This window comes from Sylvia atricapilla, chromosome 1 (genome assembly GCF_009819655.1).
Source record: "Sylvia atricapilla isolate bSylAtr1 chromosome 1, bSylAtr1.pri, whole genome shotgun sequence".
Lineage (NCBI taxonomy): Eukaryota > Metazoa > Chordata > Aves > Passeriformes > Sylviidae > Sylvia > Sylvia atricapilla.
The window spans coordinates 47270193-47284776 of NC_089140.1; the positions used below are offsets into that span (position 1 = coordinate 47270193).

The 14584-nt window shown below is 43.1% G+C and overlaps 1 protein-coding gene across 1 annotated transcript in view; it reads left to right on the forward strand.

Annotated features, from left to right (window-relative positions):
- Positions 1 to 14584, forward strand: part of EEPD1 (endonuclease/exonuclease/phosphatase family domain containing 1) — a 62850-nt gene that overhangs the window by 41258 nt on the left and 7008 nt on the right. The window contains exons 3-5 of the mRNA XM_066321890.1: positions 8660 to 8770; positions 12106 to 12240; positions 13403 to 13535. Of these exons, the coding sequence (XP_066177987.1) occupies positions 8660 to 8770; positions 12106 to 12240; positions 13403 to 13535 (379 nt within the window). The remainder of the gene's footprint in view (positions 1 to 8659; positions 8771 to 12105; positions 12241 to 13402; positions 13536 to 14584) is intronic.

Sequence of the window (14584 nt, forward strand, 5' to 3'; positions counted from 1 at the left end):
GGCTTCTTTTTATTCCTTTTTATATCATGTCAATCCCCTTGGCATGCCATTATAGCTGCTCATAGTGCCTACTTATGAAGAATAAAACACCACCTTGAAAAGACTTCAAGAATAAATTTGTGTCCATCCTTGATGACCTCTTGAGTCTTAATTTATGAATGATGTTTAAAATTAAAAAAGAAGTCTTTAAGAGTATGAAAAGAATTAGTCAGGAAACATCTTCTGCCAAATGAGACTATCCCACGAAGTACAAGGGAAAAGCTCAGCTTGTGAATGGAAACATGAAAAATTAAGAACCCACAAATTTTCTACATGGAGGCCTGGTAGGTATGGCTGTCCTGTTCCACAGGGAAAGGGCAGCATTGATTTCCATCAAGAATCTATGTAGACACCTTCCCATTAATTGGCAAACTGGATGAAAGATATTGAGTATCCAGTTTTGACAATAGGCAGCTAAACATCCCCTAATTCTTCACTAGTGCCCCCAGCACTAAAAATATGCTAGTGGAGTTATTGTATTGCCTCTTTCTGTTGTTGTTTTGTTGCTCTGCACCAAAGGTTCTTCCTTGTCTTCCTTTTAAAGATCTATAAAAAGACACTGTTTATATACATAATCACCTTTGTTTAGTATTAAGGGAGACGAACAGGCCAGTGAATGATCTGCATTGTTGTCCTGGGAACACAGTGTATAAAGGCGAGCAAAGAACTGGGTTTATGGACAACAATCTGTTTTTTTAATCATATATTCAAAGATTATGACAGTAATTTCCTCTTAGAGATATTAAAATATTAAACATTTGGGTGGCTGTGGTGAGCTATAATTCGTCTGGGAGGGCAATGTAGAAACTCACTGCTAAGTTTTTCCAAAGTAAGTACTCAAAAGGGAAAGCAAGTAACTTAGAAGTGCCAGCTTAGGCTCCTGCCACTCCCCAATGGATCCTGTAAAGCCTGACTTAAAGAAAAAAAAAGAGTGATTTAGTTCCAAGAAGTTCGTATATGGAAACAAACCATCACATGCTTTTGATAATTGAGATAATGTTAAACTTATCAGCATAATTATTTCCGGCACATTCCCGAAGTACAATGGGTGAGTAACACAGCAGTGGCAGGAGAGGGGTGTGTGTCCAGCTGGATCCACATCCATGGGCTGGCTTAAAGGACAGTCAAGCTCATGATGGGGCTCAGATACATGACATGGGAAACAATGCCTTCAGTTTGAAAAACCTTCCAATCCTGCCAAGCATCATTTAGCTGCTGCCTAGCCTTGGGGTGCCTTAAATGACAGTCCCCCCTGAGGCTTAGCTGAGCAGTGCCTCTCTGCAGACATGGAATTACCCACCTCTGAAGCAGCCAGAGGGCCTGGACCACTTAGTTTCTAGTCTATGAGTAGCTGGGCTTGAAAAATGATCTTTCCTCATCCTGTCTCCTCCAAGAAGCTCAGTCCTGAAAAGGTTTCCTTTCTTAAAAGTATAAAGCTTAGAAGTGTTTTTTGCAGCAAAGCTGGGAATTCAGGTCACCACAAGGCTAATGGGGGGGAGGCTGCAGTAGGGTAAGTGTTTGCCCTGTGGTCCATAGCATAGTGCCTGGAGCTGTCATCCCAGAGCTGAGTGAGAATTCAATCTTCAGAGGAAATAAATCCTTCCTCTGAATTACTGACGTGCTTTTTAAGAAGCAGAAGCAGCACATTCTCTGGGAAAAAAACATGAGTCCTTGAATTGAGGAAAAAGCCAGAGGGGCCTTCAGATGGACCAAGCTTTGAGACCCAAAATTGCACATTATCCCAACAAATGAGCTTTGTATGCCTATAGCACACAAAGGTATGTAGAGGTGGTGACTGTGCCTATGGATCCTGTATTCTTTCTGAAGAAAGACAAGGGGTGAATATTTGGCTGTGCTGAAGGGCTCTGCCTTGATTTCACCTGTTGCAATGAGTGTATAAAGGTTTTTGAAGGGTGAATTAGGTAATGTTCGTGAAGAATGTGGAGGGTTGCAAGAGTTTATTTGGTCATGAATCTGGATGTTTTGATTTAGTTCTAGGAACAACAAGCCAGTACAGAAAGGATGGGAAGGTATTGCCTCAGGTCTCAATGACCCAGTTCAAATAAGACACACACTGGCATGGCCAAAGTGGCAGATAAGTTTTCCAGGTGTGGATCTATGGCCTTTGCCTGTTCAGTGGATTGATTCCTTTATTTTTCCTTTTGTCCTAGAATTTCAAAATTTTAAAAAAATATTTCCTCAGCTCTAACGGCATTGCAGAATTTTGTTCAATATGGAGAAAGAGAAAACTAATATATAATATTAGTTTTATATATATCACAAATATATACATATGGCTAAGACTGAAACTGATCTCCTGAAGGGAGGTTGTCCTCCTTTGAAAACACTCATAATTACCTGACTATCAGACTCCCATCTGCCTTTATTTAATATCAATACATGAACAACACAAGCAGTAAAGATTACGCAGTCTTTAAGGAAGTCTTCCTGGAAGGGACTATTTGAATGGGCATCTGAAAAATGTTATAATTTAAAATAAGGTCACCCCAGTTTTCCCACATTCTACTTACGTGGAACAGAGCTGGTGAGTGCATCCTGCACGGCAGGGGATGCACCTCGTTCTCATGCGTGTACTTTTCAACTTTGTACACACAACACATGTTGAAAACAGGAAAGAGATATGCTTGAGAGAAAGGCAAACAAGCAATGAAGGCCTGAGACAACATTCTTGTCAGTGGGAAATGGGATCCAGTGATGTGTCTCAGTTTCGGGCTTTAATCGTAATAACGCTTCCTTCCGTGCTGTTACACTTGGTTATAGAAGGATCCAGATGTCACCAAAGCGCCTGATGCTCCTCTGTGTCCCCTTCCTGAGTTACTCCAGCCTGTGGGAAGTGCATTCAGTGTTACCCAGCTGCAGAAGTGTGCTGAGCATCCTGGCCCCACTGTGTTTTTGATCTCCTCTTGACTTGCCTTGTGCTGTCACGTGCGCCTCGCACCAGGACAACAGTCCTGTAGCCTCTGACCTTTCCCTACCTCTACCTCAATAGCCAGTACAATAAAATACAGCACCCCCAAGTCTCTTCATCCCCCCTCCAACTCTTCTTTTCCTCCTCACAAACCTGATCTAACAAAACACTCATCTTCTGGAGTTAAATCAGAAAGCTTTGCACGAAAACCAAAAGTGTAGGTTTCAGGTTCTTGGAAATACTTGTAACGTTTCTGCTCCTGGATTTCTGGGTCAGGCTTCATTAAGGTGAGCCAATTGTAGCTGTGTCCTGTGGTAGATTGGATTTGGATTATGGGTGTTCAAGTCTGCTTTTTCAATTAGAAATAAAAGTCCAGTTGGATGAATAAAGAAAGGATAATGTGCATTTAATTTTTAATTGATATAGTACATAGGCATAGAGCAGGGAAGTCAAGTATGTATTAAAGGATGGATTAAAAATGAGCATTGCCCAATGGTCTCATGAAGCCACTGTCAATTTTGTTGTATCTTCTATCAGAAATATATTAGATTGTATTTCAGGATAGGATTTTTATTGGACAGTAGTGTGGGCCTTCTCCTCAAGTGTCACTGCTCAATTTTCAAGGTTTATCTTAGAGCTCTTCTGTTTGCCCTTCCTGGATGCACCCCAAGTCTGTCATACTGGGAGATGCTCTGTAGCACAAAACAGCACTTACCTCAAACTGCAAGTGTCTTTCCCCATGGAAAGACAAATCTTTGCTAATATGGCACCTCCACATAGCTGAGATGATAAAGAGTTGATAGAAGTTTCTTACTCATCTCTGGTACTCATTAAAGCTGCTCCCTCTAGTGCTTATTAAAAGAAAAGTAACTGTGCATATGTGGTATCTAGATAGGGAAAGTTTATTCTGTTGTTCTTATCTCTCTTCTCCATTAAGAGGAACCAAAATCAGCTTTTCTTTGATGAAGCAAGTAGTTTACCTCAACTGCAGTGTCCCTTTGGCCTGACAGCTTCTGTGGCAGTTAACCAAAATGGATGTTTGTTTTGAGTGCCTTTCTGAAGTTCAGATGCTGATTAGTGCACCTAGAGCTACCATGCCACAGCAACAGGCTCACCCTGCAATCTTCTTTTCCCTGCTCTTTCTCCCATTGCCCTTCTCACAGTCTCTGCTCCAACTCCAGATCTGAAACTAAGGTATCCTCCAAAGAGCAGTCCCTGGCTAATAAGAAATGTGTAATTTATTAAACCTAAGGCATTGTTTTCCTGGGTCACATTTCATTTCCTCAGGATTTATGAATAGCCCATCTTCTTTTTGAGTGAAAGATGTTCACCACAAGGGAGGTGGCTGGCTCAGGATGGTCCCCAGAGCTGGCATTACAGGAGTAACACTTGGAAGGCCAAGATGTTCAGCATGGAATAGTGTCATCACCTGGGAAGGATGACTCTGCTGCACAAATAGCACCCCAAAACAAACCACAGAGTAACCAGGGCAGCCTGAAGAAGAGATGGTGGGAGCTGCTTGTCTTGGATTTTTTTTCTTCTTCCGTGCCCATGCAGGGCCTACCCAGGGATGCCAATTCTTGGGTTGGGTCTCTTCACCCAAGATTAAGGTGGTTAAGAGTTTTTTGCCTCTGAAAGTCTTGAGCCAGGTCGCAAGAAAGAAGTGGAGTCTTCAAGGTCTTGTTTTTTCTCTGTTTCTTGCATTGTTTATTGATTCTTGTCTTACAATGTTCTCTGTGCCCAGCCGAGGTGCTCTGCTGCTCGGACACAGGACGACTCCCCCTCGATGGGAGGTCGCTGTCCTCTTATACAGATAATTACCTGTATATTATTTACAGTTATGTGCCAATACCTATCACCTGTACTAACAGGGTCAACTCTACTCTGACCCAATCCCCTTAAACTACTTTGTGCCACTGTCACATCAGAAGATGGAGGCCAGGGGAGAAGAAGAAGAAGAAGCCAGGACACTGCCCTAATTCCTCCATCTTGTCCCCCCATTCACCTCCATACTAAGAACCCTAAAACTACAAATTTTTCCACCCTGTGACACACTACACTACGGTCTTCACACCTTTGTGGCTTGTAATTCTTCTCTCAATGTCGGAAGCTTTTTTCCATGGACTGAGATCAAAGGCTGTGTTTCCTAGGCTCTGTGCCAGTCAACAGCCCTGGACAGACCCCAGACTCCCCTGGCCAGATCTCAAGCCATCCTTCTTGGGTCCCAGACCTTTCCACCAAGGTCTGTGACCTTCCAAGGCATCCAGAGGAATGCCCTGGACTCCAACGGCTTGTGTGCAGAATTGCAGAGTGCTTGCTGGCAGCTCTGCCAGTGGGCAGAGTTATTGAGCTGGAAGAGATGGAACTTTATGCACAAATTAGATGTTCTTGCAGTGCTTGGTGTGCCCTGGGGAAAGCAGGTAGGTGTGTTAGGAAGACTATAACTGTCGTATGGTCTCCAGCATGTGCCAGCCCAGCATGTTTTTTTTTTTTTTCCTCTGCTCCCAAATTAGTCCAAGACTTCTTGCCTTCGGTTCTCCAATCACTTCTCAAATGTGCATTTCTCCAGCTTCTTCCAGCTGCCCTCTGTTCTTTTCCTAAGTCAGCCATAAGTAACTGTCTCTGCTTCTGGACAGGCAGGGAGGGACAAGTGCCAGCTCTTTATCAGGGTGGACAATGAGCAATTGCATCTTTGGATCCTCCCTTCTTGGGAAAATGATGTGTTTCTGATCAGAAAATGAAACAGAGCCTGTCCCAGTTCCTGGGCTAGTGGCTCTTAACGGTGCCTTGCATGCCAGATGGGGGTAATCAGAGAATCGTAGACTTATTTTTGGTTGAAGAAGACCTTTAAGACCATTGAATCTAAGCAGGTGGACTACTGAAAAGCATAGGCTGCTCTTTGTTTAGAGTATGCCTTGGAGCCTGGTGCTGCCATGTTCCTGCTCCCTGGCAGCACTGCCTATCCCACAAAAACCAGCACCCAGCTGGAAGAGAGAGCACAGGGCATCTGTGTAAATAAGCCCTGGTGCTGTTGGTCTCAGTGTGTGTCAGCTTTGACTCGGTATGTGTAGGTTAAAACCAAGAAGCTGATCAAATTTCAGGAAACTTGCAGTCGCAAAGGCTCTAGAGAAAAACAAAACTAGAACTTTTTTCCTTAGGAGGACTTTTTTTGGGGAAAAAAATAGTTATTTTGATTGACTGGGATTTTAATTTTTTTTACCACTTGAAGAATTACCTCTCAAAGAGGTTGGCATAGCTCTAACTTAGCTTTATAGAAGAGGAAAACACTTTTTTATTCTTTCCCAATGTGGACTAGGAGCTTGTATATTTTTGCTGCATGAGGGAAAATGTAATGTTGGTTGACGTTGGGTTTTGTGGGCAGAACAACGTGATTTGAAAAATGCCATTCTCACTTCAGCTAAAAAGCATGACCTCAGCAAGTATGCTGTCACAGCTTCAAAATATGTGTGCCTGTAAGCCTTGGAAAATGAGTAGAGATTGAAATCAGCTGCTGTAGGCCAAGTTCTCCATGGCTGCAGCCAGACCCAGAATGGGCTTTTTTTTCCTGAACAGACCGTGTAATCTTATTTGTTGTCCTTTTGTTTGCACAAAGTCAAATCGAGGCCCTAAAAAAAATCAACTTGAAGGAAACCAACTATTCAAACTAGTAGACTGCAGATGCTCTTTTTAATAAACTGATGGTTTCTGTAGTATTTATTCAGTCCTGTCATATGCTTTGTGCTGGCTGGACTTTCTGGGCAGCTGCAACCTAGAGATAAGTCTTTTGTCAGGTTATAGTTGAAAACCTAATTTCAACAATATTTTTGTTTTCTGATTTAAGTTATTTGGGTGTTAGAAAATTCATTGACCACATCCACTCTGTTTGAAGACATCAGAATGGCATCAGGAGTGAGTGTAATTGTTGCTGCTGTGATTTGTTGTATTAGCTGGGGTAGCACCTGGTGATCAGCTGAGAGCAGAGCTGTGTTCCCAGGCTGTGCAAACACCCTACCTGCCTCCGAGCTCCATAAATCAGCCCAGCCCCAGCACTGCCTGAAGGTACATAATGGGCAAAAACGTGGTGTGTTAATGTGGCATCTTAAATTAGAAGCCCCAGCCAACCTCTGCACGTCAGAAGACTGTTTTAAAAGCTGTGCCAAGTGTTTTTGCTTTGGGCGTGCAACCAAAATGACTCTTGGTCTTCTGAGGCAAATAAGAGTGACTGAGTGGTGTGTATCTGAGAATCAGTGCTTACAGCTTCAGCCTGCAGGATGCTGAACTTGCAGACAAGGGAGTCAGTGAAAGATCAGGATTTTATTTTAGTTTCTGAATCAAAAGATAAACATGAAAATAACTATCCCATCGTGTTACTGATGTCTGTGTAGGAAATACTTATATCTGTGCAGCTCAGTAGCTCTTCAAAATCTATTAGGCACGTCCCATTGCAGAGTCACTCTGCACATGAGGTTATTGTTTGCCTTGCAAATCCTTCGTTAAATTGCTGCTTGATCTGGATGTGTGTTCTGGACCCAAGATTTTGTCTGAGGATCCTTCTTCACTGTAAAAGCCTCTGCATTTCAACCCAGTTTCTCCAGTATCAGAACAAGATGATCCACAAGAGGTGGGAGTGCCTCTGTTGCCCTTTCACAGGGATGACTTTTTCCTAGCCCTTTTCCCCACAGCCAGAACCTCTGACACAACCAGGGCATCTAACTTTTGCCTATCCCTGCCAGCTTCCAGCCAGAGCCTGCCTGGAGCCAACATCAGCCTTGCAAAAGACCCTAGCTCCTGTTGAGCCTGGTCTTGAAACCCCTGACAAAAAGTACTCCATATTGTCCACACCAAGGTGTTTCAGATCCCAGATTTTTCAGGGTGGATGTTATTATTTATTTATTTACTTTTATTTTGGTCTCAAGATGTTGAGAAGAAGACTTGGAAGGCTTGGGGGCTCTCCACAGTGTCCACAGTTCTGGTATCTCTGATCTGCTGGGCATTAGGATGCAGCCTCTCCAGCTCTGACCATGTACTGGGACGTGTAATGGTGTCCTAGTGCTTGGCTGTTCAGCAGTGGCCAGGAAGACAAGCACCTCTGGGAAGCATGAGAAGGACGTGCTAGAACTGCGTGCAAGTGTGCAGCTGCTTCCTTCATGCATGGAGGAAATCAAGCACGTGTCCCTGGCATAAAGTCAGAGGAGCCTTAACCCCAAAACTCCAGCTATTGAGCTTGGCCTACACCCTTCCTCTTGTGTCGTGCTGGTGGCTGTGTTGTTGGAGTGAGGCCAGCCATGCTGTGGAGGCCTCCTGTCCCCAGGAGGATTTGGCAGCTGTTTGTGAAGCTCCAGGCAGGGGTGGGATATGGTGCAGCCAGCATCTTTGGAGGTAGCACAGAGGAAACCCCTTTCCAATCAAAGAAGTAGCTCTGGAGGAAAAAAAAAAAGGTCTGAGGGATAAATGTTCTACTTGCGGCATTTGCACTGAGTTGTATCAGTTGTTATTTATCTCCAAGTCAGGGGTGAGTCAGCCTGGGATGTGGCTCAGACCACCTCCTTAGCAAGCCTTCAGGGACGGCAGAGAGCACAGCCTGTGCTCCACTGTGCCTCTTACCAATGCTTTACTACACGTTTTTTTGCAATTTTTTTAAAACCCTACAAGCTAATGTTATTTTTTTTCCCCTTTCCTCTCTCTCTCTAGTTTTGTATGGAGCTGAACCAGCCAACGCTGCCAAACATCCGCAAGTGGAAGGGCCCTAGAGGATGTTGGAAGGGTGTTGTTTCCGAAAAGCCCTCAGGCCAGCTACACAAGGTACATTAATCCCCAACACTGAACTTTGGCTTTGCTTTCTCACCTGCCCCCAAACCAAGGACACATTTTGAATATTTAGGACAACACTTTTTTGCAAATCCTTTTTGGCAAGGTTTGCATTTCTTGTTTTTATAAGCTGACTGTTCCTATAGCTTTAAATTTGATTGCTTTTCATTTATAGTTTGGAAGAATTGTGGCACACTTGTAAGGAAGAAGATGTGTGTGTGTATTTGCTGTGCAGGTATTTGGGGGAGGTGGTTAAAAGCAGTACAGATATATAGATGAAAATGAAAATGTCCACACATTTGGACAAGGTAAGAGTCCTGGCAGGCTGCAGTACTTCTGACATTTTTTTTGTGCAAGTCACCTGAGCTTGCTCCCTGGTGCTGCACTGGCTGGCATTTGGAAGGGCTTCTCATCTTCCTGCTTTGCAAGTGAAGAGCCTGCAGAGGAGCCCTGCAGCCTGCCATCCTCACCTGGAAGAGTTTACCTTGTGTGCTTCCCAGAGTCTTTGGCACAGGTGTTTAAAATGCTGTGGACTCCATTTGAAATCTGCACTGTGCTGTACTGGGCTTTTCCCTGCAGCATCTTCTGCTCTACAAATATATCTGTATCTATATATATAGAGATAGATATAAAAATACACTGCAGGGAAGTACCGATTTATTAAGCTGGTGACAGCTGCACCTGCCTACCCTTGACAATATTCAAGGTGTAGCTGCACGGGGCTGGACATCACTAACAGTGCCCAAAAGCTGTTTCTCCCAAATTAAATCTCTTTTTCACCCTTAAGAGTGCTGATGAGTTTTCAGAGCAGTGTCCTCTTTGAGCTTGAGCCTGTTGTTGCCTGAACAGGGTTGTTCTCGTGGTGCAGTTTTTGCAGTGTGGATGTTGTTGTGGGTAGAAGCAGGATCTGAGACCTGTCAGGTAACAAGTAGTGCCTGTCAGCACACTGGGCAGTCTTCAACAATCTATTGATCCAGAATGATCTATTCTGAGCACTGTTGTTATTAAATATGTGGCTGCAGTTTTGTCCTATAGCCACGCTGCTTAAAATCTACATTTCTTTATTTTGGCTTTTCCAAATCAGGTTGCATCACTGTTCACTGGTTTTGGACTGGTACTTTGGGAGGTGCACCTCCTTTTATTGCCCTTCTGAGAAAAACCCAAGAATGAGGGAAAAATTACCCAAACAAACCAGCACCCACCACCTGAGCAGCACAAGGATTGTACTCTAGCTAGACAGAAACACAGGGTCAAGAAGGGTCTGGAAAGATACAGAGTGTCTGAATGTGTCTAAAGTTTAATACAATTCACACTTAGTTGTGGTGCAGAGTGCCAATGCCCTTCAGGACATTTTAATTCCTGGCTTGGAGTTTTCCTTTAGGATCTCTTATTAGGCCAGATCATTAAAACACTGGCTATAAATAGTTGTGCTAAGTTGTCGAAGTTGTTCTCTCCACTTTTTCTTTTTTTATCAAAAATTATCAATAAATGTCTCAGAATTTCTATGTTAAATTCAGAGTATTTAGTCAGCTCTTTCATGAGCTGTACTTCCAAAGATAATAATGGCAGCTTTGACTAAAGCCTGAGTAAATAAAAATTATCATCCACCTCATTTTACAGATAGGGATATAAGGATGAGTGATTCCCAGAATTATGGGAAAAATGTGCAGCCAAACTAAGAACAGAAATTTTATCTACTTGACTCTTCCTTTTAGCTGTTTTAACAGGAATCTGGCTGAGCTGGAGAACACTCCACTAAGCCAAAAAGTCTCTTCTGTTCCTGGGGCTAGTTAGTGAGTCTGTGAGGTTTGAGCACCATAAACAAATGCAGTGAGGTAACACAATGTAACCCCAAAAACACAGCATCTTTGGCACAAGCTGATTTTGGGATGCTCTGTAGGGCTCAGTAACACAAAAAGGTGGATGGTGCTTCTAGCCTGTGCTTCTATACATTCTCAGCATTTCAACCAGGCAAGTTTTGGCATTTTGACTGCCATGCTGATATGAAGTCTGGAGCCTGGAAATAGCCAACAGCTGTTGACAGCAGTTTTATTCTTCCACATCGTTTCCTGTAGCAGTTTTTAGACCTTAAGGTTCTTACTGGTGGAATGATTTTGTCAGTATTTTAAAGGTGAGTTATCAAAGGAGCTACCAAAGAATTTTAACCAACCTTAATCCTTTCAAGGCTCTTGGGAAGTTAGCGGAGCAGTTAACAGTTTTTTATTGCAGCTGAAATACAGAAGGCTCTTCCTTGCAATGGATTTAACTGTGATTTGCTAAGGGGAATGGGTTTGAATGATGCCAAGGAAAATGGTGTCTGAGTGATGGGAGAAGAGGCTGACAGTCTCTAATATCTTTGAATTAGATACTGCTGCTGGTGTGACAGTGTAGACAGTTTTCTGAAAATGTCTATTTCACGTCATGAAGTAATCAAAAAAAAGCCCATTCAGAATCATAGAAGCACAGTTGAAAGGAGCAGAGAGCTGAGCATGAAACATTTAAACTGGAAGAGAGACAGAGAAATTGACAGGGCTGAGAGGTCTAGACTGGATTTCATGCCAAGAGACTAAAGGTGCCCAGTTATTTTTAGCTTGCGGGTGAAAAAAGTCTGTGAGATGGTGTTAAGCTGAGGGAAGGAACAACTATGCACAGCATCATCTACTGCAAGCCCTAGAAGTCACTCAGGAAGACCTCAAGGCTCCAAACTCACGGTTAAACAATTAATCGTGTGGCTAACAAACTACCTCATTACTGACCATGCTCAGAGGTATCCAATGCCTTGTTTGGAGTAGGAGGAAACCAGGACCCCATCAGCCCAAACATGCACACGAGAGGCAGCATCCCTCACCCCTACAGTGGTCCTGAACATGCTTTGCCTGTAGGAGATAAAACAGACTCTTAAATCCTTGGCTTTACTGGAGCAGTGCTGGAATTAACTGAGTGTCCAACAGCCAGTGTGCAGGTGTGAGGGGTTGTTGAGTAGAGTGATGTGTGTTTTGGCTTGGCACACTCACTCCTCGGTGAAGCCAGTGGAGCTTCCCAGGAAGCATTCCTCCCGTGTCTGGTAGGAGTTTTGGCAGGGGTGGGATGAAGAAGCCTTTCCACTTGTCCTCTGTATCTTCCACTATAGCCCAGGAAGCTGTTTCTCCTTTATGCACGGGCACAGCCAATTTGGCTTCCTGGCTTCAGCAGGCACCATGCCTAGATATAGATATGGATATAGATGTGAATATAGATATAGATATAAATAGATATGGGGATACATTTGGGTAGAATGTTTTGGTTTTGCCATCTTGTGACCAGCATTTCTTTTTCTTTTTTAATTCCAGGGAGTTGAATATTCTGGCTTCCTCTGGGATACAACAGCTGGCATTGAGCTGAAAGATGCCTCATCTCAGGAGACTGCACAGACCAATGGCAATGGGAGGCACTCATATCCTCATCCATATCTTGCACATTTCAAGGTAACTGCCACAGTGCCAGCCCAGCCTTGAAGAACTTTTACTAAAAAGAATTTGGCTAAGGTGAAAAGAGACACAGCCTTCTGAGAAATAAAAATTTGCATGAGCGTCTGACCCTTCTCATCGCTGTCCCATGGCTTGATTATGGATAGGTGCTTAATGCACTTCAATACATGTGGTGGTTCACCACAGTCAGTCCTTTGCCTTGCTCCTATGGGAGTAGGAGCTGCAAGGGAGTATTTGAGAATCTGAGAGTCAGTGGATCCTCAGCAGCAGCCAGGCCACAGGGCTGGGGTTCTTGTCAGTGCCACAAAGAGGGACGAGTGCAGGGAGAATGGAGATCAATTATCGATTATATGTATGTATATATATGTATAGTATGTGTGTGTATAAGGCACAGTACTTCAGTGAGACTTGGGCTAGCCTATCTTATGTTGCTGTCACACTTCAGAGTTTCCATCTTAAAGCTTTTTCACTAGGGCCAAACCTTTCTAAAAGAACATCATCACTTTTGGAACCATATTCTTAAGTATATGCTGGAGCAAACAGCATGAGCAGAGAGGGCCCATCTCCACACAGGCTGTAATGAAAGAGTCCAGTTTAGGGAACTTGACATCTCTGGTAATGCTTTGAGAGAAGCATTAATCGAATAATTATTAGTAAATAAAGTATTAGTAATTAATTAATCCTACAAATAGGTCCAAATGAACAGGAGATTGCAGGGAGCCAACAGTTCCTTTCAAGGTACATTAAGTTTCTTGGTTAGTCTCTGTGATAAGCTGGAGCTAAGCACAAGACAGTAGTAATTAGCCCCTATAATGACCATGACATTATTTGTAGCTTTTTAACAACTGTTTTTGCATAAACTGATTTTCATAAGCAGCTGACTTCTTTCTGCAACTGTGGTGAAAGGAAGCTGTTTGTTAATGCAAACCAGTTTCCCCAGAACTGAGAGGGTATGAGGTTATTGCAAACAAGCTGCAAAATGCAAATGCCTCCATCCTCTTCCTCCCCACACTGAGACACACCAAGACACCCCACATATACAGCAGTTCCTACTGCCCCAGATCTACCCCTGAAAGTAGTGGGAAGAGGAACGTGGTTTTGTGTTGTGACCTTCCATTCCTCACGTGCATGGCATTGACTTCTCCTCCTTGCCCCCCAGGTTGGAATGAATGATCTGACTGTGGTTAACCTTCACCTGGCCTTGCCACCCTCTGCAGGAGACAGCACCGGGAAGAACCACGACAGCCACAAACTGGCAGCCTGTGCACAGAGTTTGCAGGAGACTCTGAAAGGTAAGGCAGGGTTTTTCCTGCCAGCTGCCACGTGCACACTATCTAATTCAAAGGAATTTTTAAAAGACTAAGCCTTGTCTCAGTGAGCATTTCAGAAATACCCTTATCAGCCTCACAATTGTCTTTACCCATATTTGTGTGATGCATAGTGTGACAAATGTGCTTTTCCCTTGCTCATTGTCTTACAGTCTTTCCTAATTAACACAAACAGCACAGGAGATCCTACTGGCTTTGACACCATTTTTTCAAATCAAGTTCCTTCTGTTTTTTATGCTACTGTAGCAGCAAGTTCTGCCGAAGGAAAGAAAAGTCACTAGAGTTGGAAACCTATTTTAAGTGCTTCGTGGAAATGGCACCTACCTGATATTGGAGCAAAGCTTAATTATTTTTTTCTTCCAAGAGAATTAGGTTCTGTATATTTAAATTTTGGGTAATTGGAAGCTCTTTGAAAAACCCAGTGCAAATTCGCAGATGGCTGCTAATGAGAAAAGAGACCAAATCCTGTTTTGGTACCTGGATGTAATATGTAGAATAATTTTGTTGATTTCAAATAAGTTGCTCTGGCTTTACACCAGGATGAAATGACACCAGAATTTAGGCCTGAGCTTGAGCAATGAAATAGGCAACTGAATTTATTTACTTCATTTCTGTGAATTTGCTTTTTACTTTGAAGCTTGCAAATCGTGTTTAACTTCCTGCGAAGCAGAACAAAGCAGTTTAGATTCTAAATGTTGCTGATCTTGTTATAGGAACAGAAAAAGTCTAGCCCCTTGTTTACTGCTTAAGCAAGATGTGAAGGGGTTGCAGGGTTGTTCAAGTGATGATTTTCAACTTGGCCTAGCTCAGCAAGGTTGGTCATTTGGAAGTGTTAATATCCCTCTTGTATAACTCAAGAGGTGTTTACAGTTTTTCTGCCTGTTCTATTGTTCCTTTTGAGAGGCAGAAGCCAGTCAGAGCTATTTTAAGTGCTACTCATTTAAGTATTTGTCCACGCACTTTAAAATTGGAAAGGATGAAGGTAAACAAAAGGATCATTTGTTTAATCCCCA